General features: G+C 66.3%; 3 protein-coding genes across 7 annotated transcripts in view; 1 reads left to right on the plus strand and 2 right to left on the minus strand.

Annotated features, from left to right (window-relative positions):
• The first annotated feature begins 1,998 nt into the window (after nt 1-1,998).
• Nucleotides 1,999-4,697, plus strand: ABT1 (activator of basal transcription 1). Of its 2 annotated transcripts, none has more exons than XM_068998155.1 (4): nt 1,999-2,058; nt 2,222-2,462; nt 2,792-2,970; nt 4,339-4,697. In XM_068998155.1, the coding sequence occupies exons 2-4, from the start codon at nt 2,222-2,224 to the stop codon at nt 4,639-4,641; spliced, it is 723 nt and encodes a 240-aa protein (XP_068854256.1). In that variant the 5' UTR covers nt 1,999-2,058; the 3' UTR covers nt 4,642-4,697. The 2 variants fall into 2 exon arrangements, with proteins under 2 accessions (XP_068854256.1, XP_068854255.1); XM_068998154.1 differs by having other exon boundaries at nt 2,027-2,096.
• A 1,324-nt stretch (nt 4,698-6,021) lies between these two features.
• LOC138100377 (methyl-CpG-binding domain protein 1-like) lies at nt 6,022-19,608 on the minus strand. The gene is given in 17 exon segments (XM_068998204.1): nt 6,022-6,468; nt 7,292-7,381; nt 7,475-7,561; nt 7,654-7,749; nt 7,751-7,918; nt 9,006-9,170; nt 11,507-11,584; nt 11,685-11,741; nt 11,848-11,895; nt 12,016-12,150; nt 14,185-14,334; nt 15,249-15,289; nt 15,664-15,749; nt 16,611-16,984; nt 17,482-17,596; nt 18,154-18,275; nt 19,506-19,608. Coding segments are annotated over 17 exon segments (2,268 nt in total). The 5' UTR covers nt 19,515-19,608.
• Nucleotides 19,609-20,140: 532 nt separating this feature from the next.
• CXXC1 (CXXC finger protein 1) overlaps nt 20,141-27,034 on the minus strand; it is a 33,277-nt gene continuing 26,383 nt past the window's right edge. For all 4 annotated transcript variants that reach the window (XM_068998257.1, XM_068998256.1, XM_068998255.1 and 1 more), the window contains 3 exons: nt 26,724-26,820; nt 24,873-25,025; nt 20,141-20,389 (listed from right to left, as the gene is read on the minus strand). In XM_068998257.1, coding sequence (XP_068854358.1) covers nt 20,249-20,389; nt 24,873-25,025; nt 26,724-26,820 — 391 coding nt within the window. In that variant the 3' untranslated portion in view covers nt 20,141-20,248. The remainder of the gene's footprint in view (nt 20,390-24,872; nt 25,026-26,723; nt 26,821-27,034) is intronic.

Genomic DNA, 27,034 nt, shown 5'->3' on the forward strand with positions numbered 1-27,034 from the left:
TGCCGGGGGGGCAGAGGTGGCTCCCCGTGGGGCGGGGTGGGGAGGCACGGGGACCCCCGGTGGGGTCACCAGGGTGGGCGGTGGGGGCGGTACCCCGTGGGGCAGAGGTGGGGGCTGGGGGGGCACGGGACCCCCGGTGGGGTCACCAGGGTGGGCAGTGGGGGTGGTACCCCGTGGGGCAGAAGTGGGGGCTGGGGGGGCAGGGGGACCCCCGGTGGGGTTACCTGAGTGGGCGGTAGGGGTGGTACCCCGTGGGGCAGAGGTGGGGGCTGGGGGGGCACGGGGACCCCCGGTGGGGGGGGACCCCTCGGGGTGGGGGGACCCCTATGGGGGGGGGAAATCTCTGTGGGGTGGGGAGGGGGTAACGACACCCACTGGGGCGGGGGGGGGGGGACACCCCGTGGGGCAGGGCCGCCCCCAGCGTGGGGGGGCAGCTCCCCATGGGGTGGGGGGGGTCGGTGCCCACCTCGGAGGGAGGTTTGGGGGTCCCCAGCACCCCCCAAATCCCGCTCACCTGGGCTGTGGGTGCTCCGCTCCCTGCGCAGCCGCTGGGGACTGCGGGGTGGGGGCCGCCCCTGTCCTGCCTCCCCCCAAATCCCCCCCAAATCCCCCCCCCCGGGGTCCCTCCAGATGCTGATGGGGAAGGGAGGGCCCCCCCCCCCCCAGCCCGGCTTGGCCGAACTCCCGCAATCCCCCGGGCCCCCCCCCCAATTAAACCAGATGTTAATTATTGCGGGGGGGGTGGCGGTGAGGGGGATTAGGGGTGTGTCCCCCCCCCCAACACATCCCCTGGGGGTCCCACGGTGGGGCTGAGCCCCTCGGGGGACTTGGGGGGGCCGGGAGGGCCCTAATCCCCCCCAGCTGCCGGATTAGGGGGGGTGGGGGGATAATCCACTGCTCAGCCGCAGCCGGGACCCCCCCCAGCACCAGAGGAGGGGGGGACACGGGGGGGCTGAGGGGACTTTGGGGGATCGGGGGGAACGTGGGGGGGCTGAGGGGACCTGGAGGGACAAGGAGGGGGCACTGGTGGGGGGGCTGAGGGACTGCAGGGGGGGGCAGTGGGTGCCGGGGGGTCAGTGGGTCTGGGGGGGGGGGGGTCAGTGGGTCTGGGGAGGGTCAGTGGGTCCCGAGTGGTTTGATGGGTCCTGGGGAGGGGTCAGTGGGTCCCGGAGGGGGGGGTCAGTGGGTCTGGGGAGGGTCAGTGGGTCTGGGGAGGGTCAGTGGGTCCCGAGTGGTTTGATGGGTCCTGGGGAGGGGTCAGTGGGTCCCGGAGGGGGGGGTCAGTGGGTCCCGGATGGGGGGGGGGGGGGGTCCCGGAGGCGGGGGGGGGGGGGGTCAGTGGGTCCCCGGTGGTTTGATGGGCCCCGGGCAGGGGTCAGTGGGTCCCAGGGAGGGGTCGGTGGGCCCCGAGGGGGGTCAGTGAGTCCCGGAGGGGGGGTCGGTGGCTCTGGGGGGGTGTCAGTGAGTCCCAGAGGGGGGGTCAGTGGCTCTGGGGGGGTCAGTGGGCCCGGGGTGGGTCAGTGGGTCCCGGGTGGTTTGATGGGCCCCGGGCAGGGGGCGGTGGGTCCTGGGGAGGGTCAGTGGGTCCCGGGTGGTTTGATGGGCCCCGGGCAGGGGTCGGTGGCTCCTGGGGAGGGTCAGTGGGTCCCGGGTGGTTTGATGGGCCCCAGGCAGGGGTCAGTGGGTCCGGGGTGGGTCAGTGGGTCCCGGGTGGTTTGATGGGCCCCGGGCAGGGGTCGGTGGGCCCGGGGTGGGTCAGTGGGTCCCGGGTGGTTTGATGGGCCCCGGGCAGGGGTCGGTGGGTCCCAGAGGGGGTGTCGGGGAGCCCCGGGGGGGGTTCGATGGGGCCCAGAGCGGGCGGGACCGTTCCCGCCAAAACCCCCCCTCAGCCGTTCCCGCCCAAACCGCGGCGCGCGCTTCCCGCCGCCGCCAGGCCACGCCCCCAGCGCGAGCCACGCCCCCGAGTGAAACCACGCCCCATTCCCTAAGCCACGCCCCCCGCGCTTTACGGCTTTTCCGCGACTCTCCCGGCCCGGGCTAGCGGCACTTTACGGCTGTGTTAGTGTTTTACGACGGCGAGCGGCAGCGCTGTCGGGGTGCGGGGGGGGGGCGGCTCCGGGGGGGCCCTTTGGGGGTCCCGGGGGGGGGCGGGGGGGGAGTCGGGGGTGCGGCAGATTCTGGGGGTGGCCGCCCCCCTTTAACTCCCTCCTGCCCATCGCAGATGGCCGGGGCCGAGCGGGACCCTCACGGGACGGGCGAGGAGGAAGAGGAGGAGGAGAAGGAGGAGGAGGAAGAAGAAAAGGAGAAGGAGGAAGAGGAGGGTCCCGAGGACCCCCCCCCAAAGCCGGTGGTGCCGGGGGTGCTGTACTTGTCCTTCCTCCCGCCGGGCTTCGGGCCCCGCCAGGCCCGGGCGCTGCTGCGGCCGCACGGGGAGCTGGGCAGGGTCTTCCTGCAGCCCCGCGGTGAGTCCGGGGGTCCTGGGGAGGGGGGTCCTGGGGTGCCAGGGGGTCCCACAGAGCCCCCTCCTGGCACCGGCAGTGGGTGGGGAGGGGGTGTCAGGGCACCCTGGTGGGCTCAGGGGGGGCTCAGGGGGGGCTGGAGGGGAGCTGGGTGTCCCCACGGAGCCCCTCAGGTACAGAATGGGGGGGGGGGGAGGGGGGGTCAGGTCCCCTCCCAGGTCAGTGACAGCCTTGAGGGGGGTTCAGCCCCCCAAGCTGGGGGGGTTCAGCCCTCCCGGGGGAGGGGGGTCTCAGCCCCCCCCTTTCTCACCTCGCCCCCCCCCCCCCCCCAGGAGGGTCCGTGCGGCGGCGGCGGCAGCGCCCGGGGGGGCCCCCGGCGGTGGCGTTCGCCGAGGGCTGGGTGGAATTCCGGGACAAGCGGGCGGCCAAACGCGCGGCCAAAATCCTGCACGGGGCCCCCATGGCCCCCCGGCCCCGCAGCCCCTTCCGCCACCACTGCTGGAGCATCAAGGTGCCGGGGGGGGGGGGGCGACCCGAGGGGGTCCTGGGTGGTCCAGAACCCTTTTGGGGGGGGTTTGGGTCCATGCTGGGGGGGGTCAGACCCTTGGGTGCCCCAGAGGCACCCGAGGGGGTCCTGGGTGGTCCAGAACCCTTTTGGGGGGGGGTTGGGTCCGTGCTGGGGGGGGCTCAGACCCTTGGGTGCGCCGGGGGAACCCGAGGGGGTCCTGGGTGGTCCAAAACCTTTTTGGGGGGGGTTTGGGTCCGTGCTGGAGGGGCTCAGACCGTTCCCCTGGGGGTACCCGAAGGGGTCCTGGGTGGTCCAAAACCCTTTTAGGGGGGGTTTGGGGGGTTTGAGTCCGTGCTGGGGGGGGCTCAGACCCTTTGTTCCCCTGGGGGGACCCGAGGGGCTCCTGGGTGGTCCAGAACCCTTTTGGGGGGGGTTTGGGTCCATGCTGGGGGGGGTCAGACCCTTGGGTGCCCCAGAGGCACCCGAGGGGGTCCTGGGTGGTCCAGAACCCCTTTAGGGGGGGTTTGGGTCCGTGCTGGGGGGGCTCAGACCCTTGGGTGCCCCGGAGGGACCCGAGGGGGTCCTGGGTGGTCCAAAACCCTTTTAGGGGGAGGTTTGGGGGGGGTCAGATCCTTGGGTGCCCTGGGGGAACCCGAGGGGGTCCTGGGTGGTCCAAAACCCTTTTAGGGGGGGTTTGGGGCCGTGCTGGGGGGGCTGAGACCCTTGGGTGCCCTGGGGGGACCCGAGGGGGCCCTGGGTGGTCCAGAACCCTTTTAGGGGGAGTTTGGGGGGTCTTGGATCCCTGCTGGGGGGGGCTCAGACCCTTGGGTACCCCTGGGAGGACCCAAGGGACCTGGGTGGTCCAAAACCCTTTTAGGGGGGGTTGGGGGGTTTGGATTCCTGTTGGGGGGGCTCAGACCCTTGGGTGCCCTGGGGGGACCCAAGGGGGTCCTGGGTGGTCCAGAACCCTTTTAGGGGGGGTTTGGGGGGGCTCAGACCCTTGGGTGCCCCGGGGGAGGGCAGAGGGTGGGGGGGGGGCACCTGTGGGTTCCTGGGCAATGGGAATCCTTTATGGGAAGGGGGGTTGGGGGAGGCCTGGGTCGTTTTTTGGGGGGTCTTGGATGCTGGTGACCCATGGGGGGTTTGGGGTTCAAGGGGGTCCCCGACACTGGGGCGGGGGGGGGCTTGAGGGGGTGGCGGGAGGATGGGGGGAGGGGACAGCCTGCGGGGTGGGGGCTGGGCTGTACTGGGGACCCTTCCTCCAGCAGGTGAGGGGGGGGGTTTGAGCCCCCCCAAACCCTGATGGGGGGAGGGGGTGTCTGAGGCTGTTGGGGGTCCCCTGACCTCTGCCCATCCCCCCTTCCCCCCCAGTACCTGCCCGGGTTCCGGTGGCCCCACCTGAGCGAGCGGCTCAGCTACGAGCGCCAGGTCCGGGCCCAGCGCCTGCGGGCCGAGGTGGCCCAGGCCAAGCGCGAGGGGGGGTTCTACGCCCGCCGCGCCCCCAAAGCCACCAAAGACCCCCCCAAAACCTCCGGAGAGCCCGCGGCCCCTCCCCCGACCTGGGGCTTCACCCAAAGACCCACCGAGGAGGAGATCTGGGGGCGCAAAGCTCGGCCCCCCCCGGCCGCGCCCCCCCGGCGGCTGCTGGAGAAGGTGTTTGGGGGAGGGAGGTGAGACCCCCCCCTCAAATCTGGGGTTCCCCTCGGGACCCCCCCCCCCCCGCCCCTTTCTCAAGGACTACGGGATTTCTTTTTCTCCTTAAAACTTTTTTATTACTTTTAACAAAAATAATTCCTCGCGGTCTCTTTAAATTCTGCCGGGGGGGGGGCGGGGCCGAGGGGGGGCGGGGCTATGGCTTCGGCGCGAATCTCCCTGAAGGCAGCGCGGGGGGGGGGAAGGGGAGGGGCAAAGGGTGGGCGTGGCTTAAGCAGCACAGGCCACGCCCCCTCAGCGCGAAAGGGGCGTGGCCCGAGGGGAGCAACAGCAGGGGAGAGGCGCGAGTGGGCGGGGCCTAGCCAGAGGGGGCGTGGCCTAGCCCGAGGGGGCGTGGCCCGGGAGAGCCACGCCCCCTCCCCGCGCCTTGAACAGGACCCTTAAATCTCTACGGGGGGTGTGGGGGAAGGGCAGGGCTCTTAAAGGGGCCGCGCCCCCATTTCGGGAGGCGGTTCCAGTGTCAAAAATAGAAGCTCTGGGGGAAGGGTGGGGGGGGTGGGGTGGGGGAGGGGCCCCAGTATGGCACTGGGGGAAACGGGAGAACGAACGAACTCGGGGCCCCATAAACCTGATGTCCCCAAAGCTGGGGGTGGGGGGGGTGAACCCCCCCCGAAATGGGTGCTGGGGGCACCCCAATATCCCTGGGAAACCAAGCGGGGGGAGTGGTACCAATCTGGGGACTCCCCTCCCCCCTCCTCCCCCCCCCCCCCGCCCGAAATGCCACTGCTGGGGTCCCTCAGCCTCGTGGTGTCACTGGGGGAGGGGCGGGGGGCAGCGGGGGTCCCCAAAATCGGGGTGTGACCCTGGGGTCCCCCTGAACCCCCCCCACGGCGGGGTCCTGGATCCCCCAAGCCTGGGGGGCACCCCGGGATCTCCCGGTGCCTCTCGGGGAGTCGAGGGGTGCCAGTCCCACCCTGGGGACCCCCCCCGGGGACCCCCGGAACGCCGGCGCCCCTCCCCCACCGCACCCTCGGGCTCCATCCCCAAATCCACTCCCCGCCCCAAAGGTGCAACACCCAAACCCTCCTCCCCACGCCCACACCCCCCCCATTTTAGTTCCCCCCCCACCACTTTTTTCCCCTCCTTTTCCTTCCTTCCTTCCCCCCCAAATTTTGTCCCCCGATTTGCTCCACCCCCAACTCCACCTCAACCCTCACTTCCCAACCCCCTCCCCACCCCCTCCTCCAAATTTTGGCTCCTTTTCCATTGGGTTTCCCTTCCCCCACCACCTCCATCATCCCCATTTCCTTCCCACCAACATCCCCCTCCCCAAATCCATTTTCCCACATCCTTCGCTCCCATCCCCCCTCCTCAAATCCCCCCCCCGCCCCCTCCCCTCCCTCAGTGCCCCACCCCCGCCAGCATCAGGCAGGGCCGGCAGCTTCGCCCCCCCCTCACCAGCACGTGGCAGCGGGGGGCGGGGGGCCGGGCCGGGGGTCCCGGGGGTCCCGGGCAGGGCCCGTAGGCTTCCAGGTCACAGAGCAGCTCCACCAGGTCGAGCACGGAGCGCAGGGGGGGGCGCCGGGCCAGCACCTCGTGCCCGGGGGGCACCGGGCGGCCACGGGCCACCAACACCCGGAACGCCAGCCCCGGGTTCAGCAGCACGGCGGCCGCGGCCATGGGCGAGCGAGGGCAGCGCTGAACGAGCCGCAAGCCCCGAGCCGGGCAAGGCCCGGGGCCGCCGCCATCGCCCCCCACCACCCCCCAGTGCGCCGGGAGGGGGATCTCGGCCAGTTCCTCCAGGAAGGAGCCGGGCCAGAGCTGGGGGGCGGGGGGCAGCGGGAGGGGCTGCGGGGGAGAAGGGGTTAATGGTGTGAGGGGGACGCTCGGAGCTTCCCCCCCCCCCCCCCAAGAACCTCGCGATTCATCTCCCCCCTCCCCCCCCTCTCAGCCAGAAGGATCCTCCCCCATTCTAAACCACCCCACCCCCCACCGCCGGCTTCGAGGCCACCCCTAAAAGGCCAAGGAGCCTCCCAGAAACCCCAAAATCCTCCCAAAAAGCTCTTCTCCAGCTCCCCAGGACCTCAAAACCCTCCCCCCAAAAAAACCCCTTCCTCAGCTCCCCAGGACCCCAAACCCCCCCCCCAAAAACCCCTTCCTCAACTCCCCAGGACCCCAAAACCCTCCCCCCCCAAAAAAACCCTTCCTCAACTCCCCAGGACCCCAAAACCCCTCCCAAAAACCCCTTCCCCAGCTCCCCAAACCCCTCCCCCCCCAGAAACCCCTTCCCCAGCTCGCCAAGCCCCTCCCCCCCCCCGAAACCCCTCCCCCCCATCCCAAAAACCCCTTTCTCAGCTCCCCAGGACCCCAAAACCCCTCCCAAAAACCCCTTCCTCAGCTCCCCAGGACCCCAAAACCCTCCCCCCCCCCCCAAAAACCCCCTTCTCCAAAACCCCTCCCCCCCCTCAAGGTCCCATTTCTCAGGGTGCCACTCCCCCCCCCCCAAAATCCCCCTCACCCATCCCCTCTAAAGCCCCCCCCAGGACACCCCCAACCCCTCCAGAACCCCCTCAACCCATCGAGAGCCCCCCCAGGACACTCCGAAGACCCTCAGGACCCCCTAAATTCTCCAAGCCCCCCCTCCCCGAGGGTCCCCCCCCCCTTTCCTCACCACTCGGCTGCCTCCCTCCTCCTCTTCCTCCTCCTCCTCCTCGCTCTCATCCAGCACCACCAGCGGGGCGGGGGGAGGCCGGGGGGGCACCTGGCGGTGACAGCAGAGGCTCAGGAAGGGGTTGGGGGTGTCAGGGACCCCCTCCCCACCCCCCCAAAACCTCAGAGCCCCCCCCCCCCTTACCGGCACCAGGGACGCGCTGGGCTGCGGCTGCTCCTGCTTCACGCGGGGGGTGGCGGCGATCAGGACCCCCAAATCCCCCGGGGGGGGCTGGAAAAGGGGGGGAAGGGGCGTTAAGGGGGGGGGGGGGGGGTCCCAAGCACCCTGAGGGGGGCTCAGGGGGTGCTCGGGGTCCCACTCACCCTTTCGGGGGCGGCGCTGGGCTCCGGGGGGGCCCCTTTGAGGCGGGGGGCCGAGGCGATGAGGAGCCCCAGGCGGGGGTCCTGGGGGGCGGGGGGGGGTTAGGGGGGGCCCCCAGGTGTCCAGGGAGGGTCCCAAGCGGCCGGAGGGTCTCACCTCGAGGCGGGGGAGGGGTCCCACCTCCTCCTTGACGGGGCAGAGGCGCAGGGGGGGTCCCGGGAGGGGCCCGGGGCCTTGCTCAGCCCCCCCCAGCGGCTCCTCCTTGTCCTGTGGGGGAGGGCACAGAGGGGGAGGGGCACGTCAGGGGGACCCCCCCCGGCAGCCAGGTGGGACCCCCAGTCCCCCAGACAGGAGACTCAAGTGTCTGGGAGGGACCCCCACCCCCTAAAAAGGGACCCGGGTGGCTGGGGAGGACCCTTCCCCCCCACCTCATCCCCCGTGGGGAAACTGAGGCACACACAAGCATTGGGGTCACGGGGGGGGGGAGGTGTGGGTCCGAGGCAGCTGGGGGTCCCCAAAACCCTCCCCCAAGGCCCCTCCCGTGGGGGGGACACCTGGGTCCCCTCCCCCGACGCCTGGGTCCCCCGAGGGGGGGAGGGTCCATGCAGAGCGAAGCAGCAAAGCGAGCACAGCCAAGGGGGGAGGGGGGTGGAGGTCTTTGGGGGGGGGGTGAGGCTCCCATGGGGGTCAGAGGAGCATTTTGGGGTCCCCCCTGAGCAGAGGGGGGGTCCCGTTACCTTGCGGGGGGGGCGGGGCAGGCGGCGGCTCCGGGCGGCGGCGCGGGGGGGCCGGGGGGGCCGGCGGCGGCGGGGCCTGGACGAGGGGAGGGGGCGGCCGCTCCAGGGGGGCCCCCAGCGACCCCCCCCCACCGGCAGCAGCCGCCTCTGCGCCAGGAGAGAGACCTCAGAGGGGCTGGGGCACCCCGAATTCCAAGGGGGGAAGGATGCGGATTGGGGAGGGGGCACAGATGCAGGAACACCCCCCCTCCGAGGGACCCCCACCCCCCCCAAAAAAACCCAGGGTGAGCCCCCCAAAGCCAAGCGATGCAGAAGGACCCAGGCGTCTGGGTGACCCCCCCCCACAAAAACAGGACCCAGGCGTCCAGGAGCCAACCTGGCTGCCAACCAACCCCCTCCTCCCATCCCAAACTTGTCCATACTGGTCCAAACTGGGCCACGCGCCCGGGGGGGGTGGGGTGTGGGGGGAGCCCGAGCCTTGCGCGTGCCTCAGTTTCCCCAGCCGAAAGAGTCGGGTCGCCGAGGAAGGGAGCGGAGAGGATGGCTGGGGCTTGCTGGGAGGTTACTGGGAGGTTACTGGGAGGAAGCACTGGGGGGGGGGGGGAGGGGGCACCCACCATAGCACAGCGCAGGCACTGCCTCCAGCGGCACTTCTGGCGCTTGAGGTTCTGCCCCCCGAACTTGGGCTTGTCCCGGCAGAAGTCGCAGCGGCCGCAGTCGGCCGGGCGCCGGCAGGCTGCGCACACCCCGCAGCGCCGGCTGGCCCGGCTCCGCACCCCCCGCTGCCGGCAGAGAGCGGCGTCACCCCCGGGGGTCCCCAAATGTCCCCAAGACCCACCGCGGGAAGGGGGGGGGAGGGGGGATGTTAGTGCAGGAGCAGCTATTAGGAACGTTACGGTAGATGCGGCGGTATTAGGGGTATTACGGCAGCCGGGCAGCAGCGCGTTAGGCCGAAGGCGGATATTGAGTGGGAGCAGCTATTAGAGGCATTAAGGTATCTGAGCCCCAGTATGTGGGGTATTACGGTATCGACACCCTGCTATGAGGGTACCTCGGAGCTAATTAAACCTGGAGGGGTAATTAGGAGCATCAGGGTAACCAAACCCTGCCCCCCGTTATCTGGGGCATGACGGTATCTGCACCCCACTACCAGGGTTCCTTGGACCCTGCTTTTCAACCTGGAGCACTTACTAGGAGATTTATGGTAACCAAGCCCTACTCTTAGGGGGTACCTGAACCCCATTATTTTGGGGTGTCACAGCGGTGTTGGGGTACCTGAACCCCATTATTTTGGGGTGTCACAGCGCCCCAACCCCACAGTCGGGGTCGCTCAGAGCCTCTGGTCAGCTTCATGGTAACCAAACCCTGCTATCAGCGGTGTTGGGGTACCTGAACCCCACAGTCAGGGTCGCTCCGAGCCCCCCGACAGCTGTGAACAGCTCTTGGGCTGTCACAGTGTCCTGACCCCAGCATTAGGGGTATTACGGTAGCGGCACCCCACAATTCGTGGGGGTTGAATGCGCTGAACCCCAATGCTCAGCCTTGGAACAGCTCATACGGTGATTACGGTACCTGCACCCCAATATTCCATGGCCTGAACCCCAGCATTGGGGGCTGGGACAGCCTTTAGGATAATTACGATACCTGCACCCCAATATTCCATGGCCTGAACCCCAGCATTGGGGGCTGGGACAGCCTTTAGGATAATTACGGTACCCGCACCCCAGTATCCCACAGCCTGAACCCCAGCATGAGGGGCTGGCTTTAGGACAATTATGGTACCCACGCCCCAATATCCCACAGCCGGAACCCGAACATTAGGACCTAGGACAGCCTTTAGGATAATTACGGTACCTGCACCCCAATATTCCACAGCCTGAACCCCGTCATTAGGCCCTGGGACAGCCTTTAGGATAATTACGGTACCTCCACCCCAATATTCCATGTCCTGAACCCCAGCCTGAGGGGCTGGCTTCAGGATAATTACGGTACCTGCACCCCAATATTCCACAGCCTGAACCCCAGCATGAGGGGCTGGCTTTAGGATAATTACGGTACCTGCACCCCAACATTCCATGGCCTGAACCCCGGCATTAGGGGCTGGCTTTAGAATAATTATGGTACCTGCACCCCAATATCCCACAGCCTGAACCCCAGCATTAGGGGCTAGGACAGCCTTTTGGATAATTACGGTACCTGCACCCCAATATCCCACAGCCTGAACCCCAGCATTAGGGGCTGGCTTTAGAATAATTATGGTACCTGCACCCCAATATCCCACAGCCTGAACCCCAGCATTAGGGGCTGGCTTTAGAATAATTATGGTACCTGCACCCCAATATCCCACAGCCTGAACCGCAGCATTAGGGGCTAGAACAGCCTTTTGGATAATTACGGTACCTGCACCCCAATATTCCCAAGGCCTGAAGCCCAGCACTGGGGGCTGGAACAACCTTTAGGATAATTATGGTACCTGCGCCCCAATATCCCACAGCCTGAACCCCAGCATTAGGGGCTGATACAGCCTTTAGGATAATTACGGTACCTGCACCGCAATATTCCACAGCCTGAACCCCAGCATGAGGGGCTGGCTTTAGGATAATTACGGTACCTGCACCCCAATATCCCACACCCTGAACCCCAGCATTAGGGGCTGCCTTTAGGATAATTACGGTACTCGCACCCCAATATTCCACAGCCTGAACCCCGGCATTAGGGGCTAGCTTTAGGGTAATTACGGTACCCGCACCCCAATATTCCATGGCCTGAACCCCAGCACTGGGGGCTGGGACAGCCTTTAGGATAATTACGGTACCCGCACCCCAATATCCCACACCCTGAACCCCAGCATTAGGGGATGCCTTTAGGATAATTACGGTACCCGCACCCCAATATCCCACAGCCGGAACCCCAACATTAGAACCTAGGACAGCCTTTAGGATAATTACGGTACCCGCACCCCAATATTGCCCCCTTTTTCAGGCCCTTATATTAAGGGCATTACGGCTCTCCCTCCTCCCCCCCCCCCCGCCCCTAATAGCTGCCCCGGGAGGGGCGGGGCCAGGGGCAGAGGGGGCGGGGCTAAGGGACGGGGGCGGAGCCAGGGGCTGTCACTCACCCCAGCCCCACCGCGGGGCCCGGGGGGCTTCGGGGGTCGCCCCGGCTTCTTCTTCTCCTTCCCCTTGGTCAGCGGCTTCTGGGAGGGAGGGGGGTCAGTGCCGGGGGGGGCGGGGGGAGGGGCTGGGGGGGAGGGGTCCCGGATGTGCTCGGGGAGGGGGGGGTGGGGTCCCACTCACTCTCTGCCGGGTGCTGGAGGCGTCACCGGGCTCCCTCTCCACGGGGGGCTTCCACTTCTGAGGGGGAAATGGGGGTGAGGGGGGGGACACCCAGGGGTCCAACCCCACCCCCCAGGACACCCAGGGGTCCCGGCTGTGCCACCCGCGGGGGTCCCGCACTCACCTCTGCCGGGGGCCGCGGACTCTGGGTCTTCTTGGCCGCCTTGGCTTTCTGGGGGGGGTGGGGGGACAACACAGGGTGGGGGAGTCAGGAGGGGACATCAGGAGGTGCCAGGGGGTCCCCGAGGCGCTCGAGGGGGGAGGGGAGGGTGAATTTGGGGGGGGGTCCCACCTTGGGGCGCAGGCAGCGGCGCCGCAGGCAGCGCCACTGGCGCTTGAGGCCCGGCTGCAGCCGGCGCAGGCAGATGCAGCAGCTGCCGCAGTCCTCGGTGCTCAGGCAGCCGGCGCAGGAGCCGCAGCCCAGGCCCTGCGGGGACACGGGGAACAGCGCCGGAGAGTGTGGGAAAACATGGGAAAATGGGGGAGAAAAGGGGAGAAAATGGGAAAATATGGGAAAATGTGGGAGAATATGGGAGAAAATGGGAGAATATAAGAGAAAATGGGAAAATGCACAGCCACAGACACGGGACAGGAGCCGCAGCCCAGCCCTGCGGGACACGGGGAACAGCGCCGGAGAGTGTGGGATAACACGGGAAAATGGGGGAGAAAAGGGGAGAAAATGGGAAAATGTGGGAGAATATGGGAGAAAAGGGGAGAAAATGGGAAAATATGGGAGAATATGGGAGAAAATGGGAGAAAATGGGAAAATGCACAGCCACAGACACGGGACAGGAACCGCAGCCCAGCCCTGCGGGACACGGGGAACAGCGCCGGAGAGTGTGGGAAAACACGGGAAAATGGGGGAGAAAAGGGGAGAAAATGGGAAAATATGGGAAAATATGGGAGAAAATAGGAGAATATGGGTAAATGTGCAACCACAGACACGGGACAGGGGGACACAGGACAGGGGCAGCAGCCCAGGCCCTGTGGGGACACGGGACACAACGGGAGAGTGTGGGAGAACATGGGAAAACGTTGGGAGAAAAGGGGAGAAAATAGGAAAATATGGGAAAATATGGGAGAAAATAGGAGAATATGGGAAAATGTGCAACCACAGACACGGGACAGGGGCAGCAGCCCAGGCCCTGCGGGGACACGGGGCACAGCGCCAGAGAGTGTGGGAAAACAGGGGAAAACGTGGGAGAAAAGGGGGAGAAAAGGGGGAGAAAAGGGGGAGAAAAGGGGGAGAAAAGGGGGAGAAAAGGGGGAGAAAAGGGGGAGAAAAGGGGGAGAAAAGGGGGAGAAAAGGGGGAGAAAAGGGGGAGAAAAGGGGGAGAAAAGGGGGAGAAAAGAGGAAAATGTGCAACCACAGACAGGGGACAGGGGCAGCAGCCCAGGCCCTGCGGGACACAGGGAACAACGGGAGAGTGTGGGAGAACATGGGAAAAAATGGAAGAAAAGGGGAGAAAATGGGAGAAAATGGGAAAATGCACAGCCACAGACAGGGGACAGGGGGACACAAGGACAGGGGCAGCAGCCCAGGCCCTGCAGGGACACGGGGCACAACAGGGGAGAGTGTGGGATAACGTGGGAGAAAAGGGGAGAAAATAGGAGAAAATGGGAAAAAATGGGAAAATGTGGGAGAATATGGGAGAATATGGGAGAATATGGGAGAATATAGGAGAAAATAGGAGAATATGGGAAAACGTGCAACCACAGACAGGGGACAGGAGCCGCAGCCCAGGCCCTGCGGGGACACGGGGCACAGCACGGGGGAACGTCAGAGAACACGGGAAAATGGGGAAAAACACGGGAAAATGTGGGATAACGTGGGATAACGTGGATGAATGTGCAGCCACAACCAGGATAGGGGAGGACGGGGCTCAGGTGACGATGGCAGGATATGGGAGAAGGTGGGAGAACACAGGTAAACATGGGAAAACATGGGAAAATCCGGGAGAAAACGGGAGAAAACGGGAGAAAACGGGAGAAAACGGGAGAAAACGGGAGAAAACGGGAGAAAACGGGACAAAACGGGACAAAACGGGACAAAGTACAGCCACAGCCAGGGGACAGCGGGACAGGGACCAGGCAGAGAGCGCAGGAGCCACACCCAGGCCCTCCAGGGAACGTGGGGGTGACACCAGCTTGGGACACCCCCAGGTAACGTGGGGTGACACCCAGGAACACCCAGCCACGAGGGGTATCACAGTTACGTTAATTAACACAGCAAACGTTTAATTAGCACGGGCGAACGTTAATTAACGAGGGTGTCCTCAGACAACGAAGGAGGGGACACCAAGGAGGGGACACCAAGGAGGTGACAAAGAGGTGGCAAGGGGCACACCCAGCGCAGCAGCGGCCCAGGGGTGTGGGTGACACCCGCGGGGGAGGGAGGGGGACACGAGGAGGGGGTGCTGGTGGCACTGGGGGGGTGACAGTGGCACTGGGGGGGTGGTACCTTCTTGACGATGCGCAGGCAGCGGCGCAGGAGGCACTTGGGGGTTGGGCCGGGCCCGGAGGGGCCCCCGGGGGGGTTGCGGGCGCAGGCGCTGCAGATGCCGCAGTCCTCGGGGATGCGACAGGCCTGGCACGAGCCGCAGCCCACCCGCTGTGGGGAGGGGGGGTCAGGGGTCTGGGGGGGCACGGCAGCGCCACAACCCCCCCTTTGAGGGATCTGGGGGGGCACGGTAGCGCCACAAAGCCCCACCCAAGGGATCTGGGGGGGCACGGCAGCGCCACAAAGCCCCACCCTGAGGGATCTGGGGGGGCACGGCAGCCCCCTGAAACCCCCCCTGAGGCATCTAGGGGGGCACGCCAGCCCCCAAACCACCCCCCTGAAGGACTGGGGGAGCACAGCAGCACCCCAAAGCCCCACCCTGAGGGGTCTGGGGGGGCACGCCAGCCCCCAAACCACCCCCCTGAAGGACTGGGGGGGCACGGCAATGCCACAAAGCCCCACCCTGAGGAATATAGGGGGGCATGCCAGCCCCCAAACCACCCCCGAGGGATCTGGGGGGGCACGGCAGTGCCACAAAGCCCCACCCAAGGGATCTGGGGGGGCACGGCAGCGCCCCAAACCTCCACCCTGAGGGACTGGGGATCACCCAGGGGCACGGCAGCCCCCCAAACCCCCCCTGAGGGACCTGGGGGGGGCACGGCAGCCCTCCAAACCACCCCTGAGGGATATAGGGGGGCATGCCAGCCCCCAAACCACCCCTGAGGGATATAGGGGGGCATGCCAGCCCCCAAACCACCCCCGAGGGATCTGGGGGGGCACGGCAGTGCCACAAAGCCCCACCCTGAGGGACTGGGGAACACCCAGGGGCATGGCAGCCCCCCAAAACCCCCACCCTGAGGGACTGGGGAACACCCAGGGGCATGGCAGCCCCCCAAATCCCCACCCAAGGGATCTGGGGAACACCCAGGGGCACAGCAGCCCCCCAAAATCCCCACCCTGAGGGACTGGGGAACACCCAGGGGCACGGCAGCCCCCCCAAACCCCCCCCAAAGGACTGGGGGTACCTTGTAGAATCGCTGCTCCCGGTTGAAGTCTCGTCTCTGGGCTGGGGGGAGATGGAGGAAGGGGGTCAGGGTCACCCCAATTTACCTGGGATCTCCCCCCAGAGCCCTCCCCTTTCCCCTCCCCCCTCGGCGCCGCTCCCCAGGATGGTCCAAAACAGAGGAAAAAGGAGGCAAGGAAGGATCAGGGAGGAGGAGGAGGAAGTTCCAGAGGAATAAAATCAGGATAATCACAGGGTGGAAGCAGCTCAGGGGATGATGATGATGGTGGGAAAAAACCGCAGGGAACGAAAGACAAGGAGAAGAGGGAAATGAGGAGGAGAAAAAGAGAGAAAAAGCTCTGAAAGAGGAGAAAAAGGCTCAGAAGGAGCAGGAGCGTGAGGAGGATGAGGAGGAGGGCGCTGAGGCCGAAGCTCACCACGGCAGTCAGGGCAGAGCCAGCGGCAGCGGCGCTGGGGGGGCAGCGACACCCCCGGGAAGAGGCTCTGGCAGCCGGCGCAGAGCCTGCGGGGGAGGGGGCGGCATTTTGGGGGGGGGCAGGGGGACCCCAACAGCCCCACTGCACCCCCCAGCCCCCAGGGATCCCACAACCCCCCCGAGGGAACCCCCCTACCCTGGATTTCTCCCCAGTGACCCCCCCAAAACTTCCCCCAGGGAACTCCTGGGGACCCCCTCCCTCCCTTGGGACCCCTCCTGGGGACACCCACCCTCCCCTGGGACCCCCACTCTTCCTTGGGAACCCCTCCTGGGGACCCCCACCCTCCCTTGGGACCCCTACCCTCCCATGGGACCCCCACCCTCCCCTGGAACCCCTTCCTGGGAACCCCCACCCTCCCATGGGACCCCCACTCTTCCCTGGGACCCCTTCCTGGGGACCTCCACCCTCCCCTGGGACCCCTCCTGGGGACACCCACCCTCCCTTGGGACCCCTCCTGGGGACACCCACCCTCCCTTGGGACCCCTCCTGGGACCTCCACCCTCCCCTGGGACCCCCTCCTGGGGACACCCACCCTCCCCTGGGACCCCCACTCTTCCTTGGGAACCCCTCCTGGAGACACCCACCCTCCCCTGGGACCCCCTCCTGGGGACACCCACCCTCCCCTGGGACCCCTCCTGGGACCTCCACCCTCCCCTGGGACCCCCACTCTTCCCTGGGATCCCCTCCTGGGGACCCCCACCCTCTCATGGGACCCCCACTCTTCTCTGGGACCCCCTCCTGGGGACCTCCACCCTCCCCTGGGACCCCTTCTTGGGCACCCCCCACCCTCCCCCGGGACCCCCACCCCCACACCGAGTTCCAGGGGACCTCCACCCCCACCTGGAGGACCCCACGACCCCCAGGGACCCCCCCAGTCCCCCACTCACGCCACCACCCCGTCCTGGGGGGGCTCCGGGGGCGGCCGCTTCCGGGTCCTGCGGAGGGGGGGCTCCGGCGGGGGCGTGGCCTCAACGGGAGGGGGCGTGTCCTCGACCGGAGGGGGCGTGGCCTGAGCCAGCAGAAGCAGCGCCTGGACGGGAGGGGGCGGGGCCACGACCGGAGGGGGCGGGGCCTGTGCAGGGAGGGGCGGGGCCTGCACCGATGTGGGCGGGGCCTCCGGTGGCAGGGGCGGGGCCTTGTCCGTCTCAGCCCCGCCCACCTCTTCCTCTTCCTCCTCCTCCTCCTCCTCCTCCTTCTTGACGATTGTGGGGGGCTCCGGGAGGGGCCCGGCGGACAGGCGCCATTTGGGGCTCTTCCTGGGCTGAGAGGCACAAAATGGTGGGGGAGGGGCGTCACAGGGTGGAGGGAGAACCCCTTGTGACCCCCTCCCCGCTTTAGGACCCCCCCATTACAGTCCCTCCCCAATTTAGGGACCCCCCATTTGGGGCTCTTCCTGGGCTGACAAGCACAAAATGGTGGGGGAGGGGTGTCACAGGGTGGAGAGAGACCCCCTCCCCGCTTTAGGACCCCCCCATTACTGTCCCTCCCCAATTTAGGGACCCCCTGCCCACCCAGTTCAGGGTCTCCTCAAGCCTTCCCCCTTCTCCTCACCCCCGTCTGCCCCATTTCTTTCTCCCCCCACCCCAATTCCTCTCTTGCTACGGGGCTCCCCCTCCCCACTTTAGGGACGACCCCCCCCTAACCCCAGGGGAGCTGCAGCTTCCCCTCCCCCACCCCCCAAGCCCCCCAGGCTCTTTTGGGGTTTCCACACCCCCTCCCCACGTTTTTAGGGCCCCTCCCGGGTTCCAGCCCCCGTACCCGGCTGGGGCCGGGCCGCCGCAGCCCCGATTTGAAGTCGAAGTTGCTCAGGTCGTGCCCGGGGCCCAGGAACCGCCGCAGCTCGATCTTGCTGCGGAACTTCTGCCCTGTGGGGCTGCCGGGGGTCTCGGGTCACGGGGGGGGGCCCCAAAACCCAGGGAAGGGGCCCCAAAACCGAGGGGAGGGGACCCAAAACCGAGGGAAGGGGTCACTGATTCTGAGGGAACCCCCAGATGCCAAAGGGAAATGGAGAGGAATAGGAAAAGCGAGGGTGGGAGAGATCCCAAAACAGCTCAGGAGACCCCAAAACTCCTGCTGTGGTCCCAAAAAGGCCCCCCCCGAGCCCCAAAATGGCCTGGACAAAACTGAGGGCACTGGAAATATTTGGGGATGCAGTGCTGGGAGGCGGGGGGGGGGGGAGGGGACACTGAAGCAGCCCCGGGGAGCTCCTGGAGAGGGTGGGGGATGGCAAAGGGGCCCTGAACCCCCCCCCGGAAACACCACTGGGGGGTGGGGGCTTAGGGGGAAGCCCCCAAACTGACGGGGGGATGGGAGGAGGGAGCTGCACGTGGGGGTGAAAGGGCAGAACCGGCGCCAGCCGCGGTCCGCGGTGCCCTTGGGGGGGGGAGGGGGGGTTTGGGGAAAGGGGAAACGGGGCTGGGGGAGGGGCACCTCCTGTAGTAGGTGTCGCTGCGGCCGCTGGTGGCCCCGGATTTCCGAAAAGCTTCGCGGCGCTGCCAGCCCGGGCCCAGCGCCGGGCACTCGGACCAGCCCTCCGCCATCCTGCGGGGGGGCTGAGACCCCCGGGGAGAGGGGGGGGTGGGAGTCAGGACCCCAAACATCCCCGGACCCCGCCCCCAAACACGGCCCGGCCGCGCCCCCTCCCCCACGTGATCCCATTAACCCCCCCTTCCCCCCCTTCCCGCACGCGCGTCCCCTCCCCCACACAAACACATCCCCAAATCCGCCCCTCCCCCCGCAGGAGCAGCCCCCAAAACCTGCTCTTGTCCTCACAAAGAGACCCCCAAAACAGCCCAAAACTGCCCCTCAAAACAGCTCAAAACTGCCCCTCAAAACAGCCCAAAAATGCCCCTCAAAACACCCCAAAACCTCCCCTTCTCCTCACAAACAGCCCCCAAACCCCCCCTCAAAAACACCCCAAAACTGCTCCTCAAAACACCCCAAAACCTCCCCTTCTCCTCACAAACAGCCCCCAAACCCCCCCTCAAAACACCCCAAAACTGCCCCTCCAAAACACCCCAAAACCCCCCCTTCTCCTCACTAACAGCCCCCAAAACCCCCCTCAAAACCAGCCCAAAAACGCCCCTCAAAACACCCCAAACCCCCCTCAAAACCAGCCCAAAACTGCCCCTCAAAACCACCCCAAACCCATCAAAAACACCCCAAAACTCCCCTTTCTCCTCACAAACTGCCCAACCCCCCCAAAACTGCCCCTCACAAAAAGCCCCAAACCCTCCCTTCCCCTCACAAACAGCCTAAAATCCTCTCTTTCCCTCACAAACAGCCCCAAACCCTCCCTTCTCCTCACAAACAACCCCAAAACCCTCCCCTTCCCCTCAAAAACACCCCAAACCCCTCTCTTCCCTTAACAAACAGCCCCAAACCCCCCTTTCCCCTCACAAACACCCTAAAATCCTCTCTTCCCCTCACAAACAGCCCCAAACCCCCCTTTCCCCTCACAAACAGCCCCAACCCCCCCTCCCCCTCAAACACCCCAAAACCCCCCCTTCCCCTCAAAACCCCCCCAAAACTCCCCCCCACCATCCCAAACAACCCCCAAACTCCCCCTCCCCATCCCAAAAGACCCCCAAACCCCCCTTCCCCCTCACAACTCCCCTCCTCGCGCCCCTTCCCCCACACAAACGCTCCCCCCCCCCCCCCTCCCCCGCCGCCCCCCTCAGGGCCCGCCTTTCCCTCCCGGCCGCGTCTCCCCGCTCGGATCGCTCACCCTGCCCCCTCCACGCCCAAGCCCGCTGCGGTCCCGCAGCCCCCCAGCCCCTCACCGTGCCCATCCGCCTCCGCCTGTGGCGCAGCTCTTCCTCTTCCTCCTCCTCTTCCCCCTCCTCTTCCTCCGGCGACGCCGCGAGGCCGCGGGGGGCGGAGGGGGCGGGGCCCCGCGCCGGAAGAGGAAACGCCGGGCGGGAAGAGAAGGGAGGGCGGTGCTCTGGGTCACGTGACGCGGCATCCACCAATGGGGACGCGCCCAGCGCGGGAGGGGCGGGGCGATACGCGGCTGGAGGGGCGGGGCGGGAGCACGTGACGCGGAAAAGGCGGGCTATGCTAATGAAGCGGCGCGTGGGCGTGGTTATGCTAATGAGCATCGACGAGGCCCCTCGGCTCCATTGGGAATCTCCCCCCTTCAAAGGACCCCCCCCCCAAAACCGCCAGAGACCCCTCCCAGCCTCCCCCCCAAGGACGCTGCTCCCATTGCCTCAACCCCCCCGGCGATCCCCACGGCCTCTGCAGGATCTGGGGGGGGGGCACCGAAACTCGGGGGGGGTCTCGAAGGTTCTCAAAAAGGGACCCCCAGGAGCCCCGAGATCCCAGAGGAGCCCCCATTTACCCCAAGGACCCCACAGATCTCGTGGACGACCCCCGAATGCCGCTGACGCCCCCCCCACAGACACCCCCAGACTCCTTTTTCACACCCGATTTATTGGGGGATGGGGAGGACCCAGGAACCAGGGGGTGGGAGGGGATGTGGGGAGGGGATATGGGGGGGGTCGTGGGGGTCCCGGGGGGGTGGTCAGCGGTCCGAGCGCAGGTCGGTGGTCAGCGGGTCGTGCTGGATGGTCTGGTGCAGCATCAGCGCCAGCAGCCCGGCGCGGTTGGTCATGGCCGCCCGCACGTTGCGCTCCTGCTCGAAGAGCTCGTCCAGCTTGTACCACTGCGGGACAGGGACCGTGAGGGGACGGGGATGGGATGGGGACAGGGATGGGGATGGTGAGGGGATGTGGACCGTGAGGGGATGGGGACAGGGATGGGGACGGGGAGGGGGAAGAGACTGGGACGGGGACGGGGATGGGGAGGGGATGGGGAGGGGATGGGGATGGTGAGGGGATGGGGACCGTGAGGGGACGGGGAGGGGATGGGGAGGGGGAAGAGATGGGGACAGGGATGGGGATGGTGAGGGGATGGGGACCGTGAGGGGATGGGGACAGGGATGGGGACAGGGAGGGGGAAGAGACGGGGACAGGGACGGGGATGGTGAGGGGATGGGGATGGGATGGGGATGGTGAGGGAACAGGGATGGTGAGGGGACAGGGAGGGGGAAAAGATGGGGACAAGGACGGGGATGGGGAAGGCACGGGGAGGGGGAGGAGACGGAGACGGGGATGGGGATGGGGATGGGATGGGGATGGGGAAGAGATGGGGACAGGGACGGGGATGAGGATGGGGATGGGTACGGGGATGGGGACGGGGAGGGGGAAGAGATGGGGACAGCGACGGGGATGGCGAAGGCACGGGGAGGGGAAAGAGACGGGGACAGGGAGGGGGATGGGGATGGGGAGGGGACAGGGAGGGGACAGGGATGGGGAAGGGACAGGGAGGGGATGGGGATGGTGAGGGGACAGGGACGGGGACGGGGACGGGGATGGTGAGGGGATGCGGGCGGAGATGGTGAGGGGACAGGGATGGGGATGGGGATGGGGACAGGGAGGGGATTGGGATGGTGAGGGGACGGTGACAGGGATGGTGAGGGGATGGGGAGGGGGAAGAGACGGGGACAGGGAGGGAATGGGATGGGGATGGGGACAGTGAGGGGACAGGGAAAGTGAGGGGACAGTGAGGGGGATGGGCAGGGGATGGGAAGGGGACGGGGAGGGGATGGGGACAGGGACAGTGAGGGGACAGGGGGACACAGGGCAGCGTGGGGACAAAGGGACAGGGGACAATGTGGGGACAGTGCAGAGACAGGGGACAATGTGGGGACACAGGGACAGGGGACAATGTGGGGACAAAGGGACAATGTGGGGAGAGTGCAGGGACAGGGGACAGTGTGGGGACACGGGGACATGGAGATGCAGGACAGGGCTGGGGACACAGGGACAGCACCAGTGACAAGGGACCACCCGTGGGAGCATCAGTGAGGACATGGGGACCCCCCCTGGGGACACGGGGACATGGTGGAGGACATCAGTGGGGACACGGGGACGGCCTTGGAGCCACCACGAGGGATACGGGGACACCACAGGGGACATTGCCAGGGACACCAAACACCCTCAGGGACAGAGGGACACCCGTGGGAGCATCGCTGGGGGAGCAGGGCCACCACGGGGGACATTGGGAACCCCTTGGGGACACAGAGACACCTTTAGGGTCACTACAGGGGACATTGGGAACCCCTTGGGGACACAGGAACACTTTTAGGGTCACCATGGAGGATATCTGGAACCCCTTGGGGACATGGGGACACCCCTGGAGCCACCATGAGGGACATTGGGAACCCCTTGGAGATACCCAGGGGACATGGGAACACCTTTAGGGTCACCACAGGGGACATTTGGTACCCTTTGGAGACACGGGAACACCTTTAGGGTCACCATGGAGGATATCTGGAACCCCTTGGGGACACAGGGACACCCCTGGAGCCATCACAGGGGACACAGGGACACCCCTGGAGCCATCACAGGGGACACAGGGACACCCCTTGGAGACACCCAGGGGACACAGAGACACCTTTAGGATCACCATGGGGGACATCTGGAACCCCTTGCGGACATGGGAACACCTTTAGGGTCACCACAGGGGATATTTGGAACCCCCTGGGGACACGGGAACACCTTTAGGGTCACCACAGGGGACACCTGGAACCCCTTGGGGACACGGGGACACCCCTGGAGCCACCACAGGGGACATTGGGAACCCCCTGGGGACACAGGAACACCTTTAGGATCACCATGGAGGACATGGGAACCCCCTGGGGACACGGGAACACCTTTAGGGTCACCATGGAGGACATCTGGAACCCCTTGGGGACACGGGAACACCTTTAGGGTCACCATGGGGAACATTGGGAACCCCTTGGGGACATGGGGACACCCCTGGAGCCACCACAGGGGACATTGGGAACCCCCTGGGGACACTGGGACACCTTTAGGGTCACCATGGAGGACACCTGGAACCCCTTGGGGACACGGGGACACCTTTAGGGTCACCATGGAGGACACCTGGAACCCCTTGGGGACATGGGAACACCTTTAGGGTCACCACAGGGGACATTTGGAACCCCCTGGGGACACGGGGACACCTTTAGGGTCACCATGGAGAACATGGGAACCCCTTGGGGACATGGGGACACCCCTGGAGCCACCACAGGGGACATTGGGAACCCCCTGGGGATACGGGGACACCTTTAGGGTCACCATGGGGGACATCTGGAACCCCTTGCGGACATGGGAACACCTTTAGGGTCACCATGGAGGACACCTGGAACCCCTTGCGGACATGGGAACACCTTTAGGGTCACCATGGAGGACACCTGGAACCCCTTGCGGACATGGGAACACCTTTAGGGTCACCACAGGGGACATTTGGAACCCCCTGGGGACACAGGAACACTTTTAGGGTCACCATGGGGGACATCAGGAACCCCTTGGGGACATGGGGACACCCCTGGAGCCACCACAGGGGACATCTGGAACCCCTTGGGGACACGGGGACACCTTTAGTGTCACCATGGAGGACATCTGGAACCCCCTGGGGACACGGGAACACCTTTAGGGTCACCACAGGGGACACCTGGAACCCCTTGGGGACACGGGGACACCCCTGGAGCCATCACAGGGGACATTTGGAACCCCCTGGGGACACTGGGACACCTTTAGGGTCACCATGGAGGACACCTGGAACCCCTTGGGGACACGGGGACACCTTTAGGGTCACCATGGAGAACATGGGAACCCCCTGGGGACACAGGAACACCTTTAGGATCATCATGGAGGACATCTGGAACCCCTTGGGGACACGGGAACACCTTTAGGGTCACCATGGGGAACATTGGGAACCCCTTGGGGACATGGGGACACCCCTGGAGCCACCACAGGGGACATTGGGAACCCCCTGGGGACACTGGGACACCTTTAGGGTCACCATGGAGGACACCTGGAACCCCTTGGGGACATGGGAACACCTTTAGGGTCACCACAGGGGACATTTGGAACCCCCTGGGGACACAGGGACACCTTTAGGGTCACCATGGGGGACATCAGGAACCCCTTGGGGACATGGGGACACCCCTGGAGCCACCACAGGGGACATCTGGAACCCCTTGGGGACACGGGAACACCTTTAGGGTCACCATGGAGGACATCTGGAACCCCTTGGGGACACGGGAACACCTTTAGGGTCACCATGGGGAACATTGGGAACCCCTTGGGGACACGGGGACACCTTTAGTGTCACCATGGAGGACATGGGAACCCCCTGGGGACACGGGAACACCTTTAGGGTCACCACAGGGGACACCTGGAACCCCTTGGGGACACGGGGACACCCCTGGAGCCATCACAGGGGACATTTGGAACCCCCTGGGGACATGGGAACACCTTTAGGATCACCATGGAGGACATCTGGAACCCCTTGCGGACATGAGAACACCTTTAGGGTCACCACAGGGGACATTGGGAACCCCCTGGGGACACAGGAACACCTTTAGGATCACCATGGAGGACATCTGGAACCCCTTGGGGACACGGGGACACCTTTAGGGTCACCATGGGGAACATTGGGAACCCCTTGGGGACACGGGGACACCCCTGGAGCCACCATAGGGGACATTTGGAACCCCCTGGGGACATGGGAACACCTTTAGAGCCACCATGGAGGACATCAGGAACCCCTTGGGGACACGGGGACACCTTTAGGGTCACCATGGAGGACACCTGGAACCCCTTGGGGACACGGGGACACCTTTAGGGTCACCACAGGGGATATTGGGAACCCCCTGGGGACATGGGGACACCCCTGGAGCCACCACAGGGGACATCTGGAACCCCTTGGGGACACGGGGACACCTTTAGTGTCACCATGGAGGACATCTGGAACCCCTTGGGGACACGAGAACACCTTTAGGGTCACCACGGGGGACATCTGGAACCCCTTAGGGACACGGGGACACCCCTGGAGCCACCACAGGGGACATTGGGAACCCCCTGGGGACACGGGAACACCTTTAGGGTCACCATGGAGGACATGGGAACCCCTTGGGGACATGGGGACACCCCTGGAGCCACCAGGGAGAGGCGGGAACACCTTTGGGGGATGCGCTCGGTGCCTCCGTTGGGGACACGGGGACGCTTTGGGGACGCTTTGGGGACGCTCTGGGGACGCTCTGGGGACGTTGGCACCCCCCGGGCGGTGCCACCCACCACGCGGACGCGCTCCAGGTCCACCTCGGCGCGGCGCAGCTTCTCCCAGCAGTAGTGGCGGTGGCACTTGCGCTTGGGCACGCGGCAGAAGTCCCCGGTCAGCTCGAAGACGTCGCGCACCAGCGGGCAGCCGCACACCTCGTCCGCGGGCACCTGGGCGGGCACGGGGTCAGCGCCGGCCTCGGGACACCCCGAGCTCCTCTGCCACACCGTGTCCACCTCGGGGGCCTGGGAGTGGCCTGGGCACTGCCCCCTGATCCCCCAGAACCCCCCCATGTCCACTTTGGGGTCCTGGGAGTGTCCTGGGCACTGCCCATCTCTGCTGTGCCTCCTCTGTGTCCACCTCGGGGGCCTGGGAGTGGCCTGGGCACTGCCCCCTGACCCCCCAGAACCCCCCCATGTCCACTTTGGGGTCCTGGGAGTGTCCTGGGCACTGCCCATCTCTGCTGTTCCCCCCTCTGTGTCCACCTCGGGGGCCTGGGAGTGTCCTGGGCACTGCCCATCTCTGCTGTTCCCCCCTCTGTGTCCACCTCGGGGGCCTGGGAGTGTCCTGGGCACTGCCCATCTCTGCTGTGCCCCCTCTGTGTCCACCTCGGGGGCCTGGGAGTGGCCTGGGCACTGCCCCTGATCCCCCAGAACCCCCCCATGTCCACTTTGGGGTCCTGGGAGTGTCCTGGGCACTGCCCATCTCTGCTGTTCCCCCCTCTGTGTCCACCTCGGGGGCCTGGGAGTGTCCTGGGCACTGCCCATCTCCTGTGCCCCAAAAACCCCTCTCTGTGCCCCCAAAACTGCCCCCCTCAGTGCCCACCTTGGGGTCCCGGGAGTGCTCGGGGCACAGATCCCCTAAATCCCACTCCAAACCCCTCTCAGTGCCCCCAAAGCCCCCTCAGTGCCCCCAAACCCCCCCTCAGTGCCCCCAAACCCCCCCTCAGTGCCCACCTTGGGGTCCCGGGAGTGCTCGGGGCACAGATCCCCTAAATCCCACCCCAAAGCCCCCAGTGCCCACCTTGGGGTCCCGGGAGTGCTCGGGGCACAGATCCCCTAAATCCCACTCCAAACCCCTCTCAGTGCCCCCAAACCCCCCCTCAGTGCCCCCAAAGCCCCCTCCGTGCCCACCTTGGGGTCCCGGGAGTGCTTGGGGCACAGATCCCCTAAATCCCACCCCAAAGCCCCCTGAGTGCCCCCAAAGCCCCCTCAGTGCCCCCAAAGCCCCCTCCGTGCCCACCTTGGGGTCCCGGGAGTACTCGGGGCACAGATCCCCTAAACCCCATCCCAAAGCCCCCTCAGTGCCCCCAAAGCCTCCTCCGTGCCCACCTTGGGGTCCCGGGAGTGCTTGGGGCACAGATCCCCTAAATCCCACCCCAAAGCCCCCTCAGTGCCCACCTTGGGGTCCCGGGAGTGCTCGGGGCACAGATCCCCTAAATCCCACCCCAAAGCCCCCTCGGTGCCCACCTTGGGGTCCCGGGAGTGCTCGGGGCACAGATCCCCTAAATCCCACCCCAAAGCCCCCTCAGTGCCCCCAAAGCCCCCTCAGTGCCCCCAAACCCCCCCTCAGTGCCCACCTTGGGGTCCCGGGAGTGCTTGGGGCACAGATCCCCTAAATCCCACCCCAAACCCCCCCTCTGTGCCCCCAAAGCCCCCTCGGTGCCCACCTTGGGGTCCCGGGAGTGCTCGGGGCACAGATCCCCTAAATCCCACCCCAAAGCCCCCTCAGTGCCCCCAAAGCCCCCTCCGTGCCCACCTTGGGGTCCCGGGAGTGCTCGGGGCACAGATCCCCTAAATCCCACCCCAAAGCCCCCTCAGTGCCCCCAAAGCCCCCCTCAGTGCCCCCAAAGCCCCCTCCGTGCCCACCTTGGGGTCCCGGGAGTGCTCGGGGCACAGCACCTGCAGCCGCTTGCAGTAGGTTTTGCTCTGGGGGTTGTAAACGTCACAGAAGAGCCGCGTGGCCCTGGGGGGGACACGGGAGGTGACCTCAAAGGGGGGCAGGGGGCCGAGGGACCCCCCCCCCAAAACAGCCACAACCCCCCCAGGGTGCTCCCACCCCATTCCCAGGAGGATTTAGGGGGCTGGGACCACACCGGGTGCTCCCACCCCATTCCCAGGAGGATTTAGGGGGTTGGGAACCCCCAAAGGACCCCCGGGTGCTCCCACCCCATTCCCAG

This window comes from Aphelocoma coerulescens, chromosome 31 (genome assembly GCF_041296385.1).
Source record: "Aphelocoma coerulescens isolate FSJ_1873_10779 chromosome 31, UR_Acoe_1.0, whole genome shotgun sequence".
Lineage (NCBI taxonomy): Eukaryota > Metazoa > Chordata > Aves > Passeriformes > Corvidae > Aphelocoma > Aphelocoma coerulescens.

Coding starts and splice junctions, on each gene's coding strand:
- ABT1 (XM_068998155.1), top strand. CDS start 2,222: ATGGCCGGGGCCGAGCGGGACCCTCACGGGACGGGCGAGGAGGAAGAG. Junction 2,463..2,791: donor GGTCTTCCTGCAGCCCCGCG/GTGAGTCCGGGG, acceptor CCCCCCCCCCAG/GAGGGTCCGTGCGGCGGCGG. Junction 2,971..4,338: donor ACCACTGCTGGAGCATCAAG/GTGCCGGGGGGG, acceptor CTTCCCCCCCAG/TACCTGCCCGGGTTCCGGTG.